A 26,160-nucleotide genomic window follows, 5' to 3' on the forward strand; every position below is an offset into this window, starting at 1 on the left:
GTGAGGGAGGAGTGCACCGGGTGAGGGAGGAGAGCGCCGGGTGAGGGAGGAGAGCGCCGGGGAAGGTTGAGAGCCGGGGGGAGGGAGTGGCCTATGGGAGGTGAGAGCCGTGGGGAGGGTGAGGGCCGTGGGGAGGGTGAGAGTCGGGGGGATGTGAGAGCCGTGGGGAGGGTGAGTCGGGGGGATGTGAGAGCCGTGGGGAGGGTGAGAGTCGGGGGGATGTGAGAGCCGTGGGGAGGGTGAGAGTCGGGGGGATGTGAGAGCCGTGGGGAGGGTGAGAGCCCGGGAAGGGAGCGGCTTGTGGGAGGAGAGAGCGTGCTCTGGGGGGCCAATGAGAGCTGTGGGGGGGCAGGACACAGGGGAGGGGCAGACACACCGGCCAATGAGAGCCGTGGAGGGCGGGCGGACCGACGGACCAATCAAATGGTCTCCAGACACTCTCAAACAAGATTTTTGATTATATAGATATGGGGGCCTATGCAGAGAGCAGCGAATTTTAAAATTGGCGAATTTATTAAAAAGTAGCTTTTTTGGAGAGTTTTAATCTCCATATGCAGAAAAGTGCGAATTCTGCTATGTTTAACATGGATGCGTGTGGCGAGTTTAAATTGGCGAGATGCGCGCTTCAGAAATGTGTTAAAACAAATTCGCGCCTTTTTTTTTCCCTTTGCAATGGCCGCGAGCGGCAGTTTTTTTTGGCGAGGCAAAACGGAGACAATCGCGCCATTTTATTGGCGCGAACAGCCGCTAGATGCCGTTCGCGCCTCTCTGCATACGGATATTTTTAAAACTGGCGAGATTGCGGTTCTCGCCAGCCGCGAGGCGAGTTTTACAAATAGAAAAGAAAAATTGGCGCGTTTTTCGGAACTCGCCATTTTCTGCTGCTTTCTGCGCGATTTTCTCCAAAAAATGGCGAATTTCGAAATAGCGCTGCTCTCTGCATAGGCCCCATAGATTGAAAAAACATTGTTAAAGTGTAGTTAATATTTGTAAACAACCCCTTCAAAAGTCTGGAAATTTCTAAGTTAAGGGGACAAAATCTTAACACCTCCACCATGCTTTGCTGATGTCATCATACATGACATCACTGATGCTATCATATATGATATCACAAATTACATCAGCAATGACATAACTGATGACATCACATATGACATCACAAATGATATGATGCCATTAAATCAGGTAAAGGATTCTTATTAAACTTGGCTTGCCCACATCTCATCGAGATCAGACTTAGCAATCGACTTAGCAATAAAATAATTTTTTCATTAAGAAACTAAAAAAATAAAATGATCCATTTATAAATCTCAGTATTTTTGGGGTTCTTAGAATTCCTGAGCCATGCCGGCTACTTTCAGCGCATATAATACGTACAGTATACTGTAAACTGTTGAGCAACTCTATCTTGGGTTGGGGCCAGGAATATGGGAAGAAATTATTTTGTTGCTCATGCTCAGTGAATCCAAACATTGCTTTCACTTTCCATCTCTCTGACATCTCACTTACAAGACGTTTGCAAGAGTTTTGTTAGAAGAAACTTGTTTACTTCCGATACCTATGGTTTGGTTTTTCAGGATTCTCCCACCCTTCAGCTGTTGGAGCATGAATAGTGATTACAATTATTGATGTTTTCTAAGTCAGGTAATTAAAAATAGACTTTTTCTTTTTAACAGCAACTTCCTTATCCAGAGAGATATTTTTTTTTTTTTTTTTTTTTATAGCAACGACACAACTTGTTTGTCAGACATGGATTTGCTATCGTGTGAAATCACAGGCCAGGAACACATGAATACTGAGACAGGGAGAGGTATGTTATGAATTGGAAACAAATGTTATTAAGTCATTGTGTGAAAATAAGAAGTCGCAGTCATGCTGCTCAGCAGGCACATATTTCAATGTCAACTCTTCTGGACCATCCACCAGTTTGGTCTGTAATGACCAGCGGTCAATGTATGATGGTACTAGGGTGAACACAGTACTACTTCTCTATTATTTCGGACCTGCAGTACCAGTTCCTTTTTATTTACTAACATACCATTCCACTTGCTGTTGAAAGAAAAGAGGATTTTAAAACGTCTCCCTTTTTCTAAATGATACTTACATGTTTTTTAAAATAAAGTTTTAAGAACTTTTCCACACTCTATTAAATGTAGCTCTTTTTTAAAATGAGGCACAGTATCACTCCTTTTTTCTTTTTTTTAAAATTAACCACTTTGACCATATAATAATAAGTATTTAACGAGGAATAGGTGGTGAGATATGACGAAAGGAAATGGAGGGTGCCGATGTTGTTAGCTTGCTATTGCTAGCATGGTAGGGTGCAATAAATGATTTAAAACAAATGTATGCCGTTCACTTTAATTGTCCGTAGGTTACAAACTGGATATCTCCAAGTGAGGTATGGGTTTTTTTTCTAAACGGTTTCAAGCCCTAGAGCACCTGAGGTCCAGGCACTTGGATTGTAAAAATAATAATTAAAAAAAACCCTTAAGAAACCTTTCCATCCTTTATAAATCACAGTACTGTCTCAGCTCTCCACACTCTCGTGTTTCTTGCACTTCCTGGTTACATTTTGTGCTTCTTCTCACTGTCCTCTTGTTAGCATGGGCCCTACTCATTTCATGGAGTTAATGCTCTATCCAGCCCCCCTGTACAGTGTCCATATTAGGACATCATCACTCACCAGGCATTAATCCTCAGTACAAAAAGTTGCCATTCTCACATATCAAGTATTCGGTATCAGGAAAAACATTGCTATCCTCAATCAACCATCAAGAAAATGTTTGAATTTCTCAGTTGTAATGTGTGGGGAAGGTAAACGTTAAGTCGTAGGTAAACTTTTATCATGCATCAGGAAAATCTATTGTATCGGGAAACCCTTGATCAGGTTCTGCTCCCCCTAACGTTACTTAGTAACATACTTACCGCCTCTAGCAACTATCTGATTGGTTGATGGTGTCCTTTACACATGATTGGAAGTCCTTACTACTGGCTAAATTGAAAGAGATTCCAAAACTCCTAAAACTTGCTAGGAGGTCTTTAAGATAGTTAAAAAAAATAGTTACATTTAGTTTTACTTTGTCATTGTATGCTAAATATATTGTGGATTGTATTGTAGAGACATATGTAGTTATTTTTACGGTGTTTTATCTTTTTCTGTACGAGTTATTGTTATTAATACATAGAAGAGAATAAAAAGCTTGGTAGCTATTTGGCGAAGAGGGGAAATGCATAATCCATGTAAAGTTCATGAAGGATCATAACGCTGTGTACCGTATACTGCTATCCATTTTAAACAGTATACACAGAGGTTGTTGCACACGTATTTGTTCTCTGGGTGGCTTGTTACCTTGCAGCAGCTGTTGGGAGATGGCCTCCTGAAGAAGAACCGCTGCACGCAAAAATAAAAAATCCTGCATACCTACAGGCACTATGGGGTCTGTGTGAGGACGTCACTGTGCATGTGCGCACACACGGTAGTGTACATGCCAAAAGCACAGCCGGATTTCTTTGAAAGATATGACGGATAGATGCCCAAAGGTTTTTCCCTATGAATGCCTCCACGTCTTCCAGAATGAAGATATAACAGGGTGGGCTCCTTTTCTTCGCCCTGTGGAAAAATACAAATGATTTCTGTCAGAAGGACTTACCCTACCTCTTCCTCCAGAGAATCTTCCTCAGACTCCCCTCATAAGGGAAAAACTAAATTTTATTTTATTTAAAAATGCTCCAAACGTTTAGCATTCATAGGAAGAGGCATGTTTTCCCCCATTTCTGGTTTTTGCTAGTCATAAAATTCCTCACGTCAACCTCAATGAGGAGACTGGTTTGAGATCCTTTGATCACTCCCCTACACTCGGAACAACCATACTGCCTTCATTCTTCTGCCCTATCGTGAGTGGATCACCTATATCACTACACGATTATTGTTTATTGTATACACTGCATCTATCTGGCCCCTTCCCCCCAAGGTTTAAGCCCGCCTCTCCCCACTTTCGAAGTTGGCAGGTCTGTTTCATTTTGCTGGGTTATGACAGATCCAATGCAGATCATTCTTCCTGTAATTATACAGGTAAATAAGAATTTTAACTTGGGTAGTGTTAGGACCTGCTAACAGTCATGCCTTGAAGTGGCAGCAGGCTTTGGACAAAGGGTTGAACTAAATGACCCCTTTTCAACAAAATATATAGGTATTGCATTGTGTATTTTTGTCACATTGACAAGTAGCTTTGGGCATCTTTTTTGTTGTATACATATAGCCACGCCCACGTGCACTCCTTTTGACACTTATGTGGTAATGTTTGGGGTTCTCAGAGCTTGTTGGGTATCTGTGTGTTTAATAGCTTTAGTTTTGAAAGAACTTAGACTGGAGGCGGCTTTAAGAGTCTCCAGTAGAGTGTTCCAGTTGTGGGGTGCATGGTAAGAGAAGGAGGAGCGGCCTGATACTTTGTTGAACCATGGAACCGTGAACAGTCTCTTGGAGTCGGATCAGAGGTGATAAGTGCTGCATGTGGTAGGAGTGAGGAGCCTGTCTCACACTTTAATCTGGTATGTAACTGTTTCATATGCCCATAATATATATTTTCTTTAACTATGCACGCAATGTCTTGTATATAATGTATACACTGTTCATTTATGTAACTGTATTTGTAACCATGTATTATTTGTTTTACTCAGTGCCCAGGACATACTTGAAAACGAGAGGTAACTCTCAATGTATTACTTCCTGGTAAAATATTTTATAAATAAATAAATAAAATGGGCGGGTAGCTTGCCCATAAAGTATTTGAAGGTAAGACAGGAAAGATTAACTTTGTGCCTAGACTAAAGTAATGGCCAATATAGTTCTTTGAGCATTTCGCAGTGATATGTGTTGTAGTTGCATTGGAGGACAAAGCGGCATATTGAGTTGTAGAGGGTGTCTAGTTTGCCAAGGTGAGTTTGGGGTGCTGTGCCATATACTATGTCCCCATAGTCTATAATTGACATCAGCATCTGCTGTGTGATGCACTTTCTGACCAGCTGACTTGGATTTGCTCCTATAAAGATCACCTAGTTTGGCATAAGGTTTGGATGTCAGGGTATCAATGTGCAACCCAAATGTTAAATGGGAGTCAAACCATATGCCCAGATATTTAAAACTAGTGACAGGGGCTACGATGATGTCAGAGTTGGTTCTGATCTGAAGCTCAGTCATTGCTAGCGTAAGCTCAGTCATTGTTAGCATTAGAAATGTAGCCTTGGTCCCAAATTGCATTGTTACAATCTTGTTGGTGTTAACAATCAGTTTGTTTTGGAAAATCCAGTTTTCAAGTCTCAAAAAAATCAGATTGAAGTATGTGTCCACGGTCACAGAGGCTAGGGCTGTGTGCATATAAGATTGTGTCATCTGCATGCATGTGCTTTGAAGCTCCCTTACAAGCTGTAGATAGATCATTGATGAAGACTGAAAAGAGTAGGGGCTCCACAACAGAGCCTTGCGGGACACCGCAGGTGATATGCAAAGGGTTGGAGTTAGAGCCCGAGATAGACACGTTGGGATCTACCTGACAGGTAGGAGTGAAAACAGTTTAAAGCATGCTTCCATATTCCAGAGCACTAACCTCTCAGCCATGCAGAGAGGGACTGGGAAGGGTCTTCCTAATAGTCAGCCCTTAAATAGGGATAGGCCTGTTTGATTGTTTTTTGCTGATATGAGGCTGTATTGTTTTGAAGCTATGAGCTAAATAAATGCCACTGTTTATTGCCCCAATCGACAGATGCAGCGGCCGTTATTCGAACATTTCACGCGTTGTATACCTGGGTATACCCATGTGCGTGATTTCTTCAAACTTTACTGCGTTAAGACACTTGTTTACTAGTGTTTTTATCAAGTGCAGAAAATGGCATTTTAGCGTTGTCTGCAATACCATCGAGAAACTCAAGTGGGCGATCGCGAGTTAAAAATCTAATAGCAATTCAACCTGTCTTTTATTGCCATACAGTACTTCAAGTGTGTGTAATTGTAATGTGAAGATTAACGTTACGAGTTCATACTGTATAGTGTACATGGGAAAGAAGGTGTATTGTGCGTTCAAGTTGTGGTCACTCCTGTAGTCTGCATTATAGTTGACAGGTGCCAGCTGGCCTGCTACCTGTATAGTTGACAGCTGCTGAAGCTGGTAATCATGTTGGTAAACATGCTGGTACGTGTAATCTGGTTGGAAATCAGGCTGGAAATCTTGCGGGTAATCTGGTGGGGCCAGGTAGCAAGGATTGCCGTTCACAAGGTTGCTGGATTGGAAAAGACGAATCTTAAATGGATTAAACCTGACCTTTCTCCATTTGTAGTTGCCATGATCAAACATACTGTAAAAATGTAGGATCACAGGCCAATACCCACTTCTATCTCCGGGAGGAGGGGCAATGCAAAAAAAGCAATCATCGTTAGTTAATGTTTCTCTTACCAAATGCTTCCACCCACGAACGTCAGGTGAGAATTTGAAAAAATCATAGTTCGAAATGAAATATTCATATATTTCTGATACAGTCACCTTCTTATCTGTTCCAGCATTACTTGTAGAAAATATTAAAAATGCATAACTACAGTCAGGTTTTGTATACATGTACGGAGTTTACATGGTGTCCATTCAGCAATTGTGCAGGGATAACAATGTTGAAAAAAGCCCACAGCATTGTGTTTTAGAGGTTTTTATTATGAAACACCTAAATTTGATAACATCTTCAGCGTCTTCAAGGACCAAGGTCGGACCACTGTGGTAGACTTGGTTTTTATCTGGTTTTTAAACACCTGCAAATTGACACTGTAGCACAGTACATACATACAGTACAGTACTGTACAGTACTAAAGTACTATACACATTACAATTCATTCATTTCTGCCACCTGGCGGATACGCGAAGAATTGCACCCAAAGAAATCAGAGTCCAGGTAATTCAAAGAAATCAACAGTGGTAAACACAGGTGTGACTGGTGTGAATGGCGGCATTCACGGCAGCGTTCACGGAAGAATAACGAGTGAATGCTGTGTGGAATATAGCAAAGTTCACGAAAATGGCTCCATGAAATGTTCGAATAACTGCCGCTCATCTGTATGTCTCCCTGGTTGTACCTCTGCACTCGTCTCCTACAGTGAGGATGACAAAGTTGTTTTTGATGATCAATGTTTAATGAGTGATGACCATTTTATGGACACTGTACAGTGGTATATGTCTACATCTACTATATTATTATCATTGTTTATTTGTAAAGCGCAAACATATTCTGCAGTAGGGATACAGAGATTTGATCATTACATAAACGGTAATTACAAATATGGACAAGTATGCACAAACAAATACAAAATGGTAAGAGGGCCCTGCTCCTGAGAGCTTACACTCTAGAGGGGCAATGTTGAACAAAAGGTATGGTGGCTACTCATTGTGGGGTGGAGTATGCCTCAGGATTGGGTATGGCCCACAGCACAGTTGGTCCTATTAAGATTTGGCAGGGGTGGTGGGAATGGTGTTAGGGGTGTGGTAGATAGGCTTTCTTGAAAAGTTGAGTTTTCAGGGAGTTTTTAAATGACAGACAGCTGGGGAAGAGTATGATGATGAGTGGTAGTGAATGCCAGAGAGAGTGGACAGCACAGGCGAAGTCTTGTAGGCGGGAGTGAGAGGAGGTGTTAAGACAGAAGGAAAGGTGAATGTCGTTGGAGCAGAGTCTAGGGGGCGTTTAGGTATGTATTTGGGAATGAGAGATGAGATGTAAGTGGGCAGCGTTGTTGAGGGCTTTGTAAGTCATAAATAGGGATTTACATTTGACTCTGGAGGATATGGGAAGCCTAGTGTCGGGATTTGCATAGCAGCAGAAGTGGAGCAGTGAGTGAGGTAGGTGAGTGTGGCAGTAGCATTTTGGATCGATTGGAGTTGGGATAGGTGAACAAGAGGAATGCCAACCAGGAGAAGGTTGCAGTAGTCCAGGATAAGTGAGTGAATTTAGGATTTTAGTTACATCATGAGTGAGAAAAGGGTGTATCCTGGCAATATTTAGAGAGATGATAGAGGTGATACTAAAAGCCAAAAGATTATATTAGTTCACCAAGAAAGGAGGTGTAGAGTGGGAAGAGCAGATAGCCAAGGAAATAATTAGTAAGGAGAAGTGACCCTTATACTTAGCTGTGAGTAGGTCATTGGCCACTTTTGTTAGTGCTGTCTTAGTAGAGTGTAGAGGGGAGAACCCAGATTGCAAAGGGTCAAGCAGGGAGTTGGAGGATAGAACAAGAATTAGGCAGTTGTATACAATAATACACAAAAGAAATAGAACTCAGCTGATAGCACTCTATGATTTGAGCACAGGTTCCCATCCCTTTTCCCTTCCCCATCTGTATACTAGTTGTATGCAAGTCACATTAAGGGTATACAAGGGTAGCTTGGAAGCAAAGTGGAGAAGAGGGATAGGGCGGCAGTTAGAGAGGGGAGGCTGGGTCAATAGAGATTTTCATTAGAATGGGCATGATGAGTGGGTTTAGAAGAGGATGGGAATGTGCCAGAGTTGTGAGAAAGTTACAAATTTGAGTTAGATTGAGTAACTGTATGTTTGAGTAAATGTAGGTGATACACAGTGTAGCACCATACAAATATATGTGGGTTTATTTGTATCTGGATGGGTACATGTGTTAATTTGTTTGTGTGTACACGTGTGCGAGTTATATGTAGGAAGGTAAAGAGAGAGTACTCTTTTATAGTGGGTAAACTTTTCCAAAACAGCTTTACCTAAAGACATGGAATAGTTTCACGCTGTCGTGCTTAGTAGTTCTGGTATGTGTTAGGTATCTGTAACTGCTTCAACTGCTTCCAGATTTCTTTTTCTTGCTCTTTATACAATTTGTAAGCAGGCCCAATATTAGTTTTTTGGTTGATGGAGTTGGAAACAGAGACTTCAGCACAGACTGAGACCCAGGAGAGCTGACGGTGAAATTCATCAGCTTGTTTTTCTGTGGTGTTCTGTCTGTGTTTTAATGTCTGGCTGCTCAGCTAAAATCTTAGGTTGCTCACAAAGCTAGATAAAAATAGATTATTATAGTTGTGCGTTATCTGCCATCGGGTGTCAACGACTCTCCAAAGCCCTTCATTACCAAAGGAACCTGTCATAAATTGCTGGCCTATCTTATTTATTTATAAAAATGTTTTACCAGGAAGTAATATATTGAGAGTTACCTCTCGTTTTCAAGTATGTCCTGGGCACAGCGTTATAACAAATACATGGTTACATTAAAAGAACAGGGTTATACAGTGAATTCACAGATATTTCATATTTCAGATAGAGTTGGAAAATTGGGTACAAGGGATAAAGGGCTTGTGAGTTTCAGATTGCAATAGAGCAGCTTTAACATCACCGAACATCAGCAAATGGCTCACACCCTTTGGCTGCCCTTCGGCTGCGCCAAAGGCTGTCCGCCTTTGGGGCAACGCAGACGTACACTGGGGTGGTTGAGATTTAATCTGCTGCAGCTGTGAACAAAAAGTTCTTGGGGAGCCTCATCAGGCTGTCCGCCTTTGGGGCAACGCAGATGTACACTGGGGTGGGAGCAAAGGTATCAGATATTAATGAATGTGCTAATTATTTGTTGCTAACATTCACTTAATAGTTTGATTGAAAAATCCTGTTATATATTATGTATGTATGTATATATATATATGTGTGTGTGTGTGTGTGTGTGTGTATATATGTGTGTATATATGTGTGTGTATGTATATATATACATATGTAAAAAAGCAGCAAGCACTCCAATGTAGATATCCAGAAAGGCCTGGTGCTAGTCCCATAAATAATGTTAAGAGTACATTACCATCCAGCAGAGCAGCAGAACAGCAAAGAGAGACGGCACTCAGAGGTAAGTCAGCAAAACAATGTATTGAAACAGACACAAAAATCTGATGTTTCGATCCACACAGGGATCTTCTTCCTGGGGGTGTGCTGCTGCCCTGCTGGATAGTAACGTACTCTGTGTGTGTGTGCATGTGTGTGTGTGTGTGTATATATATATAGCCAATAAAGAATATCACTTGTGAGCACATTTACATGTCTTAGAAAGGTCTGCAACCCTGCCTTTCAACCATTATCACCTAGCATACAGTGCTCCCACCCACTGCGGCAAAGGATTCTGGGAAATGACATGCAAATGAAAACACAATGTGTCACCTTTTGCCTGGAATATCCATTCACATGGAGCCCATTTAAGCAGATGCATCGCTGTTCACACAGCTTTTAAGCACAGCATGGGACTAGCAAAGCAAGTTCTGTTCTTTATCCTTCCTTTTTCTTTCTTGATAATGAATACTAAATTACATATCTGTGTTTGAAAGGTAAATAATTGAATAAATAGCAGACAAAAAAATGTAAATCATGTAAAAAACGTATGTGTGTTTATTATTCCTAAATTTAGATTTTCACTAGGTTTTGATAACTATAATGGACCAATAAGACAATTCTTTATAGTTGTAATAATGTGTCCGGAGCTTTCAAAATGTTTCAGATCTCTGTACTTGTCTGAGACCAATGTGACCAGACTAGATTTATCTGTATGTTTTGTATCAAGCAAAGGTTCTCAGTGTTAATCTGGATGGAGATGTCCAATCCTTTACCAGTTCCATTTTCATTTAGTGAATGTTCATGAATACAGTTCTCAATAAAATCACTTTATCCCCGATCCACTAAGCATTGTCCAGTCCGGGAAAGACTTTTTGTTGACTTAAAAAGTAAATAAATTATGAATAAGTTAAGGTAGGTTTGATTTTGTGATGAAATAATAAAAAAATATATTGATTAAACAACTTTGAATGTGGGCAATTTTTTAACAATTCACACACATTATGAATTTCAGAATTTTTGGATCCCAGTTTACCGCTGAACTTTATCAACCTATTTAAATTTGTAGTAATTAAATCGGTGTAATAAGTTACAAAAGTTTGACATGCTTTTGTAACACTGAATAACACTGATAACACTTTGTGATGATTGTAATTGGAAAAACTACTTAATGTAATGTAACAAATCAATCAAGCCCCAAATAATAGTCACAATTAGCATTTTCTGAGTCCATAAGCACAGGACAATCACCGACATACCGGAAATTAAAATTGCATTCGGATTTTTATAATATACTCTTTTCTGCATGTCTTTCTGTTTTATAAAAACATGACAATATACTTTTTGTTCGTTTAGATTTCCCTGATGAAATGACAATGAACCCTGCAGTGGAAAATGGGACTGGATGTTTTAAGTAAGTAAGTCAATGATTATATGAATTATATTAAAATAATGATTAGCAAAACATTAAAGCACCAGGGCTATTCAAAGTAAATGTAAATACAGAACTACTTTTTTTAAAACTCTATTTGAACTGTATTTTTAACTTTCGCAATGTAAATTTGCCAATAATATTCCCCCAAAAAACCAACATACATAAGAACAAAACAAAAAATGATTGGAGTTAAAACATGTATTTGAAGCTATATAATGATATAAAACAGGGCCAGCCTTAGGCTTTGTGGGGCCCAAGGTGACATGATGGCAGTGCCCCCCGCCCCTCCTGTAAAAAAAAGTTAAGGTACTTACCTTGCCGAGCAGCCCTCCGGCAGCCTTGCGGCGTCAGTATGCTGTGACGTAATATGACATCACGTTGCCATGGCAACGCTTCGTCATTTGACGCCACAACGTCATTTTAAGTCGGTCACCATGGCAACGCGATACTGCAAGAGGCGGCCCGCTCCTGAAAAAGTAAGAACCCACTCCCAGTAGCACCCCCTCTCCGCACACCTACCTCTCCCTGCCAGTCCAGAGGCCCCGCGCTCCCTCTCTTCGTGTCGGTGTAGGGATCCTTACGACTGGAGGGGAAGCTTGAGGGGGGGGGAGTCCCTTGCACTCCCTCGCGCTCCCTCCAGCTCCCCCTTCCGGTCGGATGGAAGTTGGATCTCGGCGCCAACAAGCAGAGGGAGTGTAGGGCCCCCGAAGGAGCGGGGCTTAAGGCGGCCGCCATGCTCATCTTGCCCTAAGGCCGGCCCTGAATTATTATTTATTGATAAATGTTTTTTTTTTACCACAGGGCTGCTATGGAATGCAACAGAGAATGTGGTGATCAAAATGAAGAATTAAAATTCCCACTGCAACAGGATACCACAGATAGTGGAACTGAAATGAGATGGGAGGTTCTTAGTGAGATAGCAATGTATCCCATTACTACCGAGACACATATTGACATTACTGCAGTATTATTGCCATCTGGGGGAACTCAAAGTCATCATCATGCCATAAGAACAGCTGTCAGTGAGACACTCTCTCCACAAGACTATGGTGTTCCCCAACAAATGAAAGATATGAATACTCATCAATACAAGCTATTCTCACTTCCTAAAAATCAGTCAGATGGGAAAGATTTAGCAAAGTCAACTTTGCCATTCTGTTTTGGAACACAGTCACCATCATCATTTCCAGAGGACAACCCATTTGACCATTTCTTTGAAGAAACACAACAAAGAAAAATAATAATTCTGAGTCGTGAAACAGCAACAGAAAAATGGCATTTAGAGCCAACTAAATCCATAGGTGAAAAAGATCAGATGCTTACTGCAGGCTACTGTGAATTTCCAGTGGTTGACCCTCTTTATTCAGATTCACATCAGGTTAATCTTATTTGGGAGATGGAAAAACCTGAAACTACAGACGATTTAATGTCGGAGTTTGAAATGAAGGAGAAGGTTGAGATGATTGTGCCGGAAAAAAATGTCCTTATTTATATGGAAAGTCACCAAATAGAGAGTCAAACTTCCACAACATCTCCTGTTTTTTGCCAAGATCCTAAACACGTAAACAGTGCTCAGTTAGATATTAAACCTAAGGTACATTGCATTGAAAGTGTTTCTCAGATTCCTTGTAATCAGAATGATATGCAGGAGGATTGTAAGATAGCTCAACAACAAGGCAACTCACAGGATCCAATCATAACATGTGGATTGTTAGTGAAAATTTCAAATCAGGAAACTTCAAAAACACCAATGCCAAGTGGACAAAGAGTAAATCAAGAATGTATGATGGGAGAGGAGTATTTTGGGGTGTCTCCAGTTAGATTAGATATTAAGCTATCGGAGCATCAGCAAAATGTTGCTTTTATTGATATTTCTAATAGCCTGGATGGGAAGAGTTTGCCGTTACAGCTATTGAAGGAGGAACCATTTGAAAGGTCTACGCAAATCCACACATTGGATCAAACCATACATGGCAACATACTTGAAATGGATCCTAATTTGTTTAATAAAAGTGAGCTGGTTAATGAGTTTCAGGTAGCTGCTAAAATCTCTGAAGAAGAACCAGTTCCAGTTTTTTGGGTTAAAAACACTGAACAGCAAAACACAGTCAGCTTTAACAGTGTAAATGTTGATACAGTAAAAAGTGATGAGGATGAAATCCATCTGACAGAACAGCAGACACCCAAACAATGCTCTACATGTGGCATGGATTTGCAGGATATGTGGCAAACCCTAGAAAAGGAAGATCCCCCCCCAAAAAAAGGCACAGCCAAAGATGATCTCCAGCTGGAATCTACTGAATGCAGAGAGGATTCTATCACATGCTCTGAAGATACCGACACTAGAAAAAGAAGAAGCCTCAAGAGTGCAGATTTACTGAGAATTGGCATTGGTCTGTCCAGCCAAATCATAACCAACTCCTTAGAACCTCAATCAGTATTTAGGGCAGTTGAAAAAAATGAGATGGACAGTATGACTCCTCAACTTTTTATCAAGACATCCATACAAGATGCATATGGAAATCTAATCAAAGAGAGTGGCCTTTCTTTTTTAGAAGAATTGAGGACGATATACTTAGATGCTGAAGGTCATGGTTTCACCCTCTTAGATTCAGGAATTGTTTTAAGGGAACGGGAAAACGACATAGATGGAAACATCGCCTTAATTACATTGGTAAGTCGAGCAGCTGTCACTATTTTATATTTTGAAAATGAACTTTTGCTCTGAAGTATTTCCTGGTATCAGACACATTTTTGCATAAGCTACTAATGCATTTTGAATCGATATAATTAAGTACATTATATATTAAAGTAACCAATAAATCAACGCTCACATCATTGACTTTTCTAGAGTAACATTAAGATCTACTGTAGGTTTATATTTAATTAGGTTACTTTACACCAGGGGTGACCAACTCTAGTCCTCAAGGACTACCAACAGGTCAGGGTTTCAGAATATCCCTGCTTCAGCACAGGTGGGAAGCAGGGATATTCTGAAGACCTGCAGGTAGGTCTTGAGGACTGGAGTTGGCCACTCTTGGTGCATACACTGGCTGTTCCCATTGCAGGGGGCCAGTGTCGTCCTGCAAGCCACAACCTCCAACAGGTTTAGCAACAAACGGCAACCACACAGAGGAATTGTGATGCCAAACAAGCCCCGATACTTTATTTTATTAGATCATATAATAATAAATAATATAATATTATGACGGAACTATACCGGTGTGTAATGCAGCACGTCACTCCTAATAATATACAATTAATGGGCAAAAAAAAAATAATCTTTGAGGCGAGACAAATACATATAAAACAAAACCATTTAATTTAAAAACTGGAAACTTATAGTATTGGGTCGGCCATATCCCTTACAAGTTGGATAAAATGCGGATGCGTGAAACATGTAGGTGTTGTTTACTTAGCTTTGTTCTTTTATCCATACCATCAATAAATTAGTTTTCTTACTGGAGTTCACCTCTTGATCTTGTGGATGATAGTGCACCGCTCCACTCTCTCTTCCATGTCCCATACAACCCTAACATTTAGTATCAGCGTTTTTTCCTTCACTAGACAAAACCAATTTTACACGTTTGTTACCAGAGCGGCCTGCAACCAGGGCCGGCCCGTACATTAGGCGAACCTAGGCAGTCGCCTAGGGCGCAAAGTTCCTAGGGGCACAGCGGGAGCGGACTGACGCAGAAGTCAGAGAGCGGAGCAGCAGTTGAAGACGATGCCAGTGGAGGGAAGACGTTGAGACCGCGGTGGCTTGGCTGTGGCAGGTGAAGACACCCGATCGGAGCAGGAGCACAGGAGACTGTGCTTCTGCTGCTACTCCGATAGGATGTCTTCGCCTGCCACAGCCAAGCCACCTCCACCCGCTCAACGTCTTCCCTCCGCTGACATCATATTTTACTGCCGTTCCGCTCCCTGACTCGTGTGCCGCTCTGCTCCAACTGTGCCGCCCCGCTCCCACTGTGCCGCCGCCAAGCCTGGTAAGTGAGGGGGGGGGGGGGGGGGCAAATGTTACGTTTTGCCTAGGGCGCATGAAATGCTTGTGCCGGCCCTGCCTGCAACGCATAGTAATTTTCAAGTAGGCGGTGTTTGTAAGGCCATACAAACGTGGTACACTGCTTAAATCATATGAACATTACCGCTTTGTTTATACTAACCTTCTTTCTAGTGTGTTTATGGATGCAAATAATTAGCTTATTTTCACATTTTTAATTACATTTAGTGGTGTAATTAGTTAGTTGTGTAGCTGGTACCAACCACAAACACACATGGTTTCTTTAACCTTCACACAAAGAAAACAAGCAAACTTTCTTCTACTCTAATTCATCGGAGAATCAGATCTAATCAGATAACCCCTTACAGAGAAATAGTGACGGTCCATACCCTCATGGAATTGCATGAATGTGTGTCCGTGTGTGGGTGTCTGGTGCATGTGTGTATTTGTCTGTCTGTGACGCCCAGAGATGTTTGCATCTGTCGAGATTGACTTACCCCGCTGTTTCAATTGAACTTTCCAAAAAGTTTGAAAAACTAAATGTCAAAAATGTTAAAAATTCTCTATTTTGCTTCTTTTTTTTTTTTAAAGCGGTGAAACAGCAGCCCCATTAATTGTGAAAAAATAGATACTTTGTTTTAAACCTTGATCGAACTCTTACAGTGACGCGTTAAGCAAACTCGTTGCAAACTTTTATATCAAAGCCAACTTTTGTGCAGTACCGAAAAAAGTGAAGAGCGCGTGTGAAAAGTTTGCGCCTCTCTACTGATGCCCATACACACAGGTGGACCTACACACACAGCCTAAAAGAACCTCATGATAACATATAATAAACATCCTTATGTTCTCTATTGTTTTACAGAGAAATGGAAAAAAGCTGGGGATGGCTATTCCCAGTTCAAACCTTTTCCTCTATTATCACTTGGGGATCCATTTTTACATTACTGAGCAGCTGAATGAGGACTGGTACTACACAAAAGACAGAGTAACCCAAGAAACGATGTTGATGAAAAAGGTAAATGAATGTCCTACGTTAAAGAGGCAATCCCAGCATGCATTTTTCCCCCCCGAATAATTTTGTTTTTAACATTGGATTGAAGCTGAACCCGGTTCATTTAATCTCCTGGGACCCCTTGATTTCAGAGATACTTACCTCCTTAGGAAGGGTCCAGGTAGTCGCTCTGCTCCGCTTGCAGGGTTCGTGTAATGGTGGACTTTCAAAGCCCCCGCACCCTGCGGGCCAATAGGAAGCCGTCACGTCATCAGGATCGATTTCCTATTGGCCCGTGTGACGCGGGAGCTTTAAACTTTGCTGACCGGCACCCCCTTTGGAGGTGTGGGAAGCAGGGGGTCCCTGGAGCGGAAATGAATGAGGTTCAGCTCCAAAAATCCCCTGCTTCAAACCCATAGCAAAAAAATAAATAAATAAAAGGGCACGGATTGCTTCTTTTATCTCTGTAGCACATGCAGTGGGTTTTTATCATTTGTTCTTCATCTGGTTTCATATTCTGACACTCTATACATTTGTTAATGAAGGAGTTATTTGTAAATCAATTAGTACACAAACCTTCGTTATCTTACAATATATTTCTTGCAATGTATTGTATTATAAATGTTCACCTTGGTAGACCTAACGTGTTGGTGTATTAAAAAGTATCACAGCATGGATTGAACCTGCTTTTCTCCGGGACGTGTAGAAATCTGTTTTCAGTGTACAAAGGGTGCTTCAAAAAGAGAAACAGGATACATTCATTATTATGTCTTATTGCATTCATTTAACTACTTAACAAGTCACGTGACACGAGTTAGAGATGACTATCTGGCCCACAAAGGGGCATTATTCTTCAAAAAGCATTAGACAATCTTCCTAGGGTTTTGTTTTTCTTTAATATTAGTCAGCAGTTGTATAATAATAATAAGAAGAATAATTGTTCTTGTATTGCGCTGCTAGTTTTACGTAGCGCTTTACAGAGACATTTTGCAGACACAGTCCCTGCGCCGTAGAGCTTACAATCTATATTTTTTTGGGTGTCTGAGACACAGTTGTGTAACCATAAAGGGATATGTCAGCCTTTTATTCAAAATGACTTCCTGTGATGTCATGTTAGTGACACACAAAAGGAACCTTTGTGGGCATTTAACAAATAATTCTGCAAAACTGGTGCTATTCTGGGGCAAAATAGCACAATATTTATCCAATAAACACAATGACCTGGAAAGCAATTGAAATGTTAAACAAAAAATATAGCAGCGATAAATTATCTGATTGCAAAATAAAATACAGTGATAATCTCCGCTCGTTTCTTTCAATGTAAAATTCCTCAGTTCTAAACTCCAAATGTCCCCCAGTGGCTCTGGGAAGCACATTGTCCATGCTTGGCCTAGCTCAGCTTCCCTTGCTGATTTTAGGATTTCAATGATCAGCCTCTCACCAAGGAACTGCCTTCCCTCCTGAGCTTTATTACTCTGAAATCTTTTTTTCTGTCTTCATCACTTCTTTCTTTTCTTTTTTTTTGCCCCTGATGTGTTTGCCTTTTGTTTTGTTTTTAACTGCTTTCTTCTGGTTCAGATCCTTTGGTAGTTAACTCTCTCGTATAAGGTGTAAAACGTCTTTCAGGAAATGCTACTACTAGAGATGGATGAAATCTTTGCAGAACTTACGTAACCAATTTTGAACATAAGCGCCAGGCGGAAAAAAATAGATTTAGATATTTAATTTCACGCACAGCCCCTGCAAGCTCAGAACCAAAACCCCCCTCCCCTTATATATTTGTGCCAAAAGGAGTGCTACTGGGTTTGTGACCCAATGTATACAACAGAAGACAAAAAGAACAATGCTACATCCAAGATGACACATTATATAGTTAAATACTTCAAATTTGTTTTTCTTCTCATAAGTAAGAGTCATTTAGCTAAATACTTTGGCCACAGTATTTTGAAGCCTGTAGCCACGGTATGGCCCTTTTCAGAGATCCTAACATTATCTGTGAATGTTCTCTTTACCTCTCTGATGGAGGATAAAGTCTTAATAGACTGGTCATTCCCAGCTACATCTCGACCTGTGCTATACAATATATTTAACTTCACCAAAAACTAGCAAACGTGACCGTCTTACTTAGCGAGCAACTTTGACCCAATTGTCACCAATAAGGCAGATATTGCCGAGTTTTACCTACATTCATGTCATTAAGTGAGATCCAAACTTTGATTAACCTGCAAATAAACCTGTTTGTCTTAGAGACTTAGAGACGTGGTCACTGTTCTCTGGTGTGCTTGAGTGAATGGATATGATGAGACTGGTGAACATTAGTTTGTGCAGAGCTCAAACTTCTGTAAAAGTTCCAGCTTAAAGTTAACCTCATAATTGGCACCATAAATTGTAAGAAGGAGAAAATTCAGCAAATGGAATAAGAAGAGGAGAAAAAAAAAAACTCCATTTGGCTTCCTTTATTTAAAATTATTACTCAAATTCATCTTTTTTACCCTCCTCCACCATAACTACATGTCCCTACTGCATTTCCCTAATCATGATAAATTCATATTCATTTTCTCTTCTCATCCCTAGCTCCATAGCTCAAAGAGGAAGTTCTGTTCTCCCTTGCTCAGCTTCAGCAGCCATTTGGCTGTTTGCCGTGATTATTTCTTTAAAATATTTACTCATGAATATTAAGCGCTGCTATTAACATGCAAACCTGCTGACAGATTCCAAGCTAATAGAGCCCATCACTTCTAGATACTCTCAGGCCCGACGGGAGTGTGGCACGGTGAGGCGGAGGAAGCATTTGTAATTAAAATGGGAAATTCTCGGATTAACTGGAGTTTTCGGTCGTCCTTTTTTTAATGCTGATTAAAAACAGACATTAGAGTGGTTCATATGGATTACTGGATGTAAAGTATGGCTTATAGTTTTAATCAGCCTGGGACTTTTCCACACTTATAAAAACGCAAAGCTGTAAACAAGTCCAGTGTTATTTCCTCCATTTTGGCATATGTTTTTATTTCTGACTATATTTACTTTTTATCTTTTCCCTTCCTACCCCTTTTTTTTAATTTTATTTCTTTCACCTCTCTTTACTTCTAAAGCACGGGTGGGAAAACTCCAGTCTTCAAGAGCCACCAGCAGGTCAGGTTTTCAGGATATCCCTGCTTCAGCACCGGGGACTCAATCAGTCCCTGCTTCAGCCACCTGTGCTGAAGCAGGGATATCCTGAAAAGCTGACCTGTTGGTGGCGCTTGAGGACTGGAGTTACCCACCCCTGCTCTAAAGGGAAGATGTATATGCAGTAAGTAAGTGATAGTTGAATTTTCAAATTCAGCAGCTGAAAACCCCAGTGCAATGCAAATGCAACATGACTCCGGCGGAAGTTCACAAGTAGAAATGTGCAGAGTTTTTTTTCCCGTTGAAGTTCATTTTTTTTGTGTGGCAAAGACGGCAATCTTGACCAAAACAATTAGCCAAGTAGTAAAAGTTAATGAACCTTATTCTATAACGTGCGAGGGCGCCGATCCAGCGCCACTGCACGGAAAGCCCGACTGAAGTCAATGGGGCGCAGTAGGCGCTATCGTACTTTTAAGCATAAGGCCGTGATTATACCTAAAAACGTGTGTGGCGTTGCGTGCAGCGGCATTGCGCAGCGCCAAAACAAGTAGCATAAATCCAATTAAAATGCTCATAACTATGGCGACAGTTGAGGTGCGCCATACTGCAAAGCGGGCGGCTGGGGAAGAGACATCCAATTTTGTTATTTTCTGGCGACGGCCGTGTCACGTGAGCTGTTCAGCCAATGAGGGTGAACCGCTCATGGCCACGCCTCTGCCACCCCTCCAAGCCTCCTCTGCTCTGTCTCCCTGGTATAATCAAGATGCTGCTCGGCGGCAGCGCAGGGTGACGTCACAGAATAGCGCTGTCGCCCTGCAGCTCTTGGTCTAACAATGTGACCTTTTGGAAGAGTTGCGTGAAAACAGGAAATATAAGAAAAAAACAGAAGCGGTGAAACATTTCTTGAAGACATTTGCACATATATTTATACGTATTTATAGGTGTGTCACGTAGAGACCAGGGACAGGACATAATACATAGATTGTAAGCTCGACGGGGCAGGGATCTGTGCCTGCAAAATGTCTCTGTAAAGCGCTACGTAAAACTAGCAGCGCTATACAAGAACATGCTATTATTATTATGAAAGAGATATTACGTGCTAGGTCACTGGGGAAGTGTTGCTCTATGAAAGTCCACATATTGGATGAGCAGGTGCTTGCAACAATAAGGAATGTGCTTCTCCAAGGAAGGACGTGAGTGTGACGTAGTCTGCAGAACCTGTCAGCTATTATGTTTGAATGTTTAAAAAGTGAGTCTAACATATGAAAATGTGATTTATAATACAGTGAGATGCTCAACTCCTTGTATGCCTTTCCAAAGCTATGTTTTGAGATTGTATAAAACGCGTATTCCTTTCTCTTTTACAAAGAGTTAACACGTTAACCTCTGTTTCTAGGTGAGATAACTTATCAAAGTTATTTTTAGCATGAGTATTCATTTTTTTCCCCTTCCTAGGTTCCAGTCATCTCCAGTTGGATGAAGTCACTGCAAAACTTCTTGTTCCTCCCACGTCATCCCCGGCTTCTGGTCCCATATGCTGTTATATATGATAGAAATGGCTCCATTCACTTCTTGATGGAAGACAGACATGTGCTAGGTATAATAATTTATTTTCAAACTAATAGTGTCGTTGTGGTGATTTCGCCAGATGACATTAATGGGCAGGTATTATCTGATGTTGGTGCTTCTGAGATGAGTATATTCATTGGAATCTGCTTATATATTATAAGTATGTTGATTTTTCAAATGACTGGAATAACTTAGGGGTGTGCAGACTGGGGGCGTGAGATTTTCTGGGGGGGTGGCACAGCGCTTACAGGGGCCCCGCACTCTTCCCCAAAGCATTTAAATTAAATACCGGGGAACCGCACAAGGCCTCTAAGTTCTCTTACCTTGTCTCCGCCGGAGTGTCGCTAGGCTCATGTGACGTCACGTTGCCGTCACATGCCCCTCCCATGGCATCATTTAACACTGGAGACAAGGTAAGGGGGGGAGGGGCGAGCAGGAGGGGAGGGGGCGAGCAGGAGGGGAGAGCATGAAGAGGGGTGCAGGGAAAAGTTTGCGCACCTCTGGAACTCATAAGTAAAAGCAATAAAAAGCAAGAGAAGCAGCGACACACACGTGAAGCAAACACTATTCACTATCGTGAGCCTCCAGAGAAACGCAGGAACAATGTTTTGCGCTCAAAGGCAACACTACGATCATATCCACTGTCAAAGGTATATTTTAGCATGGGTTGCGACAAAATAAAGTCTCGGTACCAGAATTCGTCATTTAATACATAGATTCCGTTGGTTGGTATAGCAGTCATCAAAATAATTGTATGTTCATATATTAAATAAATGAACAAGATAGAAAGGTCAAACTATGACTTTCTTTCACCCTCTACCCTCAGCTGTGGGAAGACCTCCAAAAGGTTACAACTTCAACAAGCAGAAACTTTTATGGGAGGTGTTAAACTTTCTCAAATACTGCAAACAAAATAGCTTGTTTCCCAGAGATATTGAAGATAGCATATTGTACACAGAACAGGTAACGTTTTCAGTATGCTACATTTCATCCCTCCGCCTCATCCATTATTTCAAAACATCCAAAATTGCTTAAACAATGGAGATATACATATACCGTAGTTTAGAAGTTATTACTAGGCATTTTTTCCCCCAATAGGTCTGGGGATAGCATCCGCTAAATTTTTTCCCCCAATCTGGGAATATAAAATGACTGGACTAGCTATGGGATAGCACCATTTAGTAAACATGACATTATAACTCCTCCTGGGAGTCTGAGCCAGCTCCGTGTTTTCTGTCACAGTGCATTCTCATTCACAAGGGCCCTTCCAGTCTATGGAAAATGGAGACTTGGACTCGACCACACTCTATGGATGTGACATTTTTATTAAAGTCCAACAGGGATGGGGGTATGTTCTTTTATTAAGTGATAGAAATACCGATATACTAATTCAAATCATTTATGAGATGTGATTGTTAAGTTATTTGATTTTCTTTCACAGGGAATTTGCTTTGATCCCAGCAGCCTTGACAACATTGAAGACCCCTGCGTCCTTAAGAAAAGTGTGAAACACACTTTAGAGCTTCTCTTGTGCAATGAGCAGCAGGTACGCGCAGTTATTACACTGTGGATTTCTGGTCATGTTGCAGAGACCGGTATTCTTATACTTCCTGCATTAATTAATTAAAGGGCATTGCTGTAGCACCCCTATTGATCCCTTCCAGTTTAGTTCCAGCCAAGTAACATGTACCGTGTGTGTGTATATATATATATATATATATATATATATATATATATATATATATATATATATAACAAAGACCTTTTTCGATACAAGACCTGGCGTGTCTCTCTCCCTCTCCCCCTCCCTCTCCCTCTCCCCCTCCCTCTCTCCCCCTCTCCCTCCCCCCTCCCTCTCTCCCCCTCTCCCTCCCCCCTCCCTCTCTCCCCCTCTCCCTCCCCCTCTCCCTCTCCCCTCCCTCTCTCCCCCTCTCCCTCCCCCTCCCTCTCTCCCCCTCTCCCTCCCCCTCTCCCTCCCCCTCCCTCTCTCTCTCCCCCTCTCTCTCTCTCCCGCTCTCCGAAATCGGAATGATTTTGATTTTAATGTTGCGCTATATATATATATATGTGTATGTAGTATATACAAGGGACTCACAGTTCTTCAAAAGTAAGGAAAAAAGTTTAGTCCAAAAAATAAATAAATCGACATTTCGGTATTATCAAGGACCTTTTCAAGACCATAGAAGCAAAATGTCGATTTTTGGGGACTACACTTCTTTTCTTACTTTTTAAGATCGATGATTTCCTTCTCTATTCTATTTTCGCATGTATACGCTAAAAATATTTAATGAGAAAGAGAGAGAGATCAATCTCTTGCCTGGGTGCACTGATTAAATATTTTTAGCGTATACATACGAAAATAGAATAGAGAAGGCACTCAACTGTCCCTTGTTTATACTACATACACACATATATTATATATATATAGCGCAACATTAAAATCGAAATCCTTCCTGGTCCTGCCTAATAACAATATGAAAACATCTGTTGTGTGTAAGTACTCCCATGCTGTCCCTTGCTATAGGTTACAATGTAGCTAGGATTGAAATCACACAAAACCAGTTTGCCGAGTTTTTCTGTTTTGGTTCCTCCTAATGTTATGTTTCCAGGAAAGATGATGTAGTTGGATATTAATAGAAGCACTTAGTACGATATTTACTAAGGTTGGGCTAATTCACAGGTTCCAAATCCAAAGTGTGGGGGGAAGAGGAGAGGAGGTGCATTTTTTCCACAATTATTTACAAATTTAAAACCAAAATCTATAGTTTCGGCAAAACAATAAAACTATTTTATTTAGAAACAAATCCGAAAGATGAGTGAAAGTTTCTATCCCTGACATCATCTAAGTTGTGCTATGCCATCCACTTAAATGGGCCATAAGGCTTCTTTCAGCACTGGAAGATATCTTATGGTATAGCACCATTTAGTAAATATGGGTCCTAAATGACATAATACAATACTGCATGTTCACGTTCAGTTAGAGCTATCTACTCTTGTCCCAGATACTATTTTTTAACATGATATATGGCAGGGGTGCTCAACTCCAGTCCTCAAGACCCCCCCAACAGGTCGGGTTTTAAAGATATCTCAGCTTCAGCACAGGTGGCTCAAATCAGTGGCTCAGTCGAAGAAGCTGGGATATCGTTTAAAACTAGACCTGTTGGGGGGTCTTGAGGACTGGAGTTGAGCCCCTCTGATCTATAGGGCAGCAGAGTAGCAAAGTAAATCATCTGAAGAGGGATTCTGCACAGATATGTTTTTGTGTGTGCCTAAGACCAGAATATTGAGTATTGACTAAGTGTCCTGACCCAACCAGCCACATAGTCTTGAAAACCTTTGATCCTAAAATATTGACACGATGGAATCTTGGATAGGAAGTTTTACAACGAGTCACATAAATCTATATGTTTATGCAGTGACTTCATGTTGACTCTGCCTTGTATTCCAGGAACAGTTGGCATTGGATTTCGAATCCTTGCTTGAGAGAGCATATCAGTGCCTGGAGGAAGAGGCAGAATGGCCAGATCGGCTATCACTAACCAGCTGCTTCTCCGGATCTCCTGCAGGTCCCATTCCCTTCTCTTTTCCTTGTTTTCCAAATGAAACTGAGGACGATCAGAGGCTCTGAACTACAACATTCATTTAGCTGTTTTGCATTTAATATACAGCTTATTCGTTTGAACTCTAATCAACTAACATTTGATCATCTTTATTTTAAGAAATCTTGGTCTCTGATTCTATTTATTCTCCAATGTTACGCAGCAATCACTTGGTTTTTAAAGGAGCAATTCATGGCATTTTTTTTTATTTATTAGTTTTTAACATTGGTTTGAATCAGGGGGAGCTGAACCGCATTGATTTTAGCTCTGGGGACCACCTGCTTCTCGAGATACAGATCTGGGGTGCCAGTATCTCGACAAAGTCTAACATTCCTGCGTCACTTGGGCCAATAGGAAGCCAAACCTAATGATGTCACAGCTTCCTATTGGCCGGCAGGGCGTGGGAGCTTTGAAAAGTGGCCAATACTTGAACCCTGCTGGCCGAGCGGAGTGGCTACCGGCAGCCACTACGGAGGTACATATCACCGGAAGCAGGGAGTCCCTGGAACTGAAATTAACGGTGTTCAGTTTGGGAGGCCCCCTGCTTCAATCCTATGTTTAAAAAAAAAAAAAAAAAACACGCACGCTTGGATTGCCACTTTAAAACTTGTTAGCAATCCTTTTATGTCTCCCAAAATGTCCACAAGATATTCAAGTATCATTGACACGATGTGTCAGTTTCTAATTAAGGGTCATCCTCATCGTTGCATGATCAGAAGAGATGGGCAAACTTTTCTCCAACGTTCGAATCCGCTGCAAAAATGGAGTTTCATCGCGACGTTCAACTTTCCGAGAATGAGTCTGAGTTCGAAAAAAGAAGTTGCCCTTTATATTTAAAAAAATTATAATAATTAGATGATGTGGAAATTAAAGCTATCTTCAAAACAAACAAACCTTGAAGCGAAAAACCGCAAAATAGAGAATTAGGTGCAATTGAAGGCATTGGCGTATTTTTTGAATAACAAAAGGTTTGAATGAACGTTCGCGGGTTTGTGAGGAAATAGAAAAGATGTCTGTAAGGTCGCGGGCCGACCTTTGACACATTCGCATATCGCTAATTATGAATAGCGTCAGTACATACAGAGATCTGGGGTATAGTGGTCACTTTATAGTTTGTAATGTTATTTATAATGTAATATCAAGGCTGAAGATACCTACATTATTGCAATGCAAGCTGTAAGTTCAGGGAGCTTCCCGCAGCTGGTTTTTGTGAACACAAGCAGCATGTATTAGAGTTTCAGTTTAATGGAATCACTAAGCCATGTATCATTTTAACAAGTTTAATAATGTAAGATCATGTAATCACATGCCAACTAAAAACTAATTATCTTGAGCTTATATCTCTGTAAATAGCAGAAAATTCTATAAACATCACCGCGGGAAGGTAAATTATTTGTTTCTTAAACTTAACATTTATTTCAACTCACTATTGTGAAGACGCTGCTAAAACATTTTTGTAACATGAGCTCTCGTACGTTCTTGTGATGATGTTTAGTTGTAGCAAATAGAAATGTAATCATTTTTCTAATGTGTTTTTCATGATTTCTAACCTTTGTTAACAAGGAGGGTCAACATAAAAAAATAAAAGAAGGCACTTTCCTAA

General features: G+C 40.9%; 1 protein-coding gene across 7 annotated transcripts; it reads left to right on the forward strand.

Moving 5' to 3' along the window:
• The first annotated feature begins 1,489 nt into the window (after positions 1 to 1,489).
• On the forward strand, positions 1,490 to 26,160 carry LOC142501881 (uncharacterized). Of its 7 annotated transcripts, none has more exons than XM_075612432.1 (9): positions 1,490 to 1,644; positions 1,725 to 1,810; positions 11,209 to 11,270; positions 12,089 to 13,961; positions 16,153 to 16,305; positions 20,845 to 20,986; positions 21,785 to 21,921; positions 22,400 to 22,504; positions 24,407 to 26,160. In XM_075612432.1, exons 3-9 carry the CDS (start codon positions 11,248 to 11,250, stop codon positions 24,584 to 24,586), a joined length of 2,613 nt encoding a protein of 870 aa, XP_075468547.1. In that variant the 5' UTR covers positions 1,490 to 1,644; positions 1,725 to 1,810; positions 11,209 to 11,247; the 3' UTR covers positions 24,587 to 26,160. The 7 variants fall into 7 exon arrangements, 6 of the variants coding, with proteins under 6 accessions (XP_075468547.1, XP_075468544.1, XP_075468548.1 ...); XM_075612429.1 differs by having other exon boundaries at positions 11,209 to 11,266; XR_012803584.1 differs by lacking the exon at positions 21,785 to 21,921 and having other exon boundaries at positions 11,209 to 11,266; positions 24,407 to 24,538.

Source organism: Ascaphus truei, chromosome 8 (assembly GCF_040206685.1).
Source record: "Ascaphus truei isolate aAscTru1 chromosome 8, aAscTru1.hap1, whole genome shotgun sequence".
NCBI lineage: Eukaryota > Metazoa > Chordata > Amphibia > Anura > Ascaphidae > Ascaphus > Ascaphus truei.

Coding starts and splice junctions, on each gene's coding strand:
- LOC142501881 (XM_075612429.1), top strand. CDS start 1,750: ATGGATTTGCTATCGTGTGAAATCACAGGCCAGGAACACATGAATACT. Junction 16,306..20,844: donor AAACGATGTTGATGAAAAAG/GTAAATGAATGT, acceptor TCCCCTTCCTAG/GTTCCAGTCATCTCCAGTTG. Junction 20,987..21,784: donor GGAAGACAGACATGTGCTAG/GTATAATAATTT, acceptor CTCTACCCTCAG/CTGTGGGAAGACCTCCAAAA.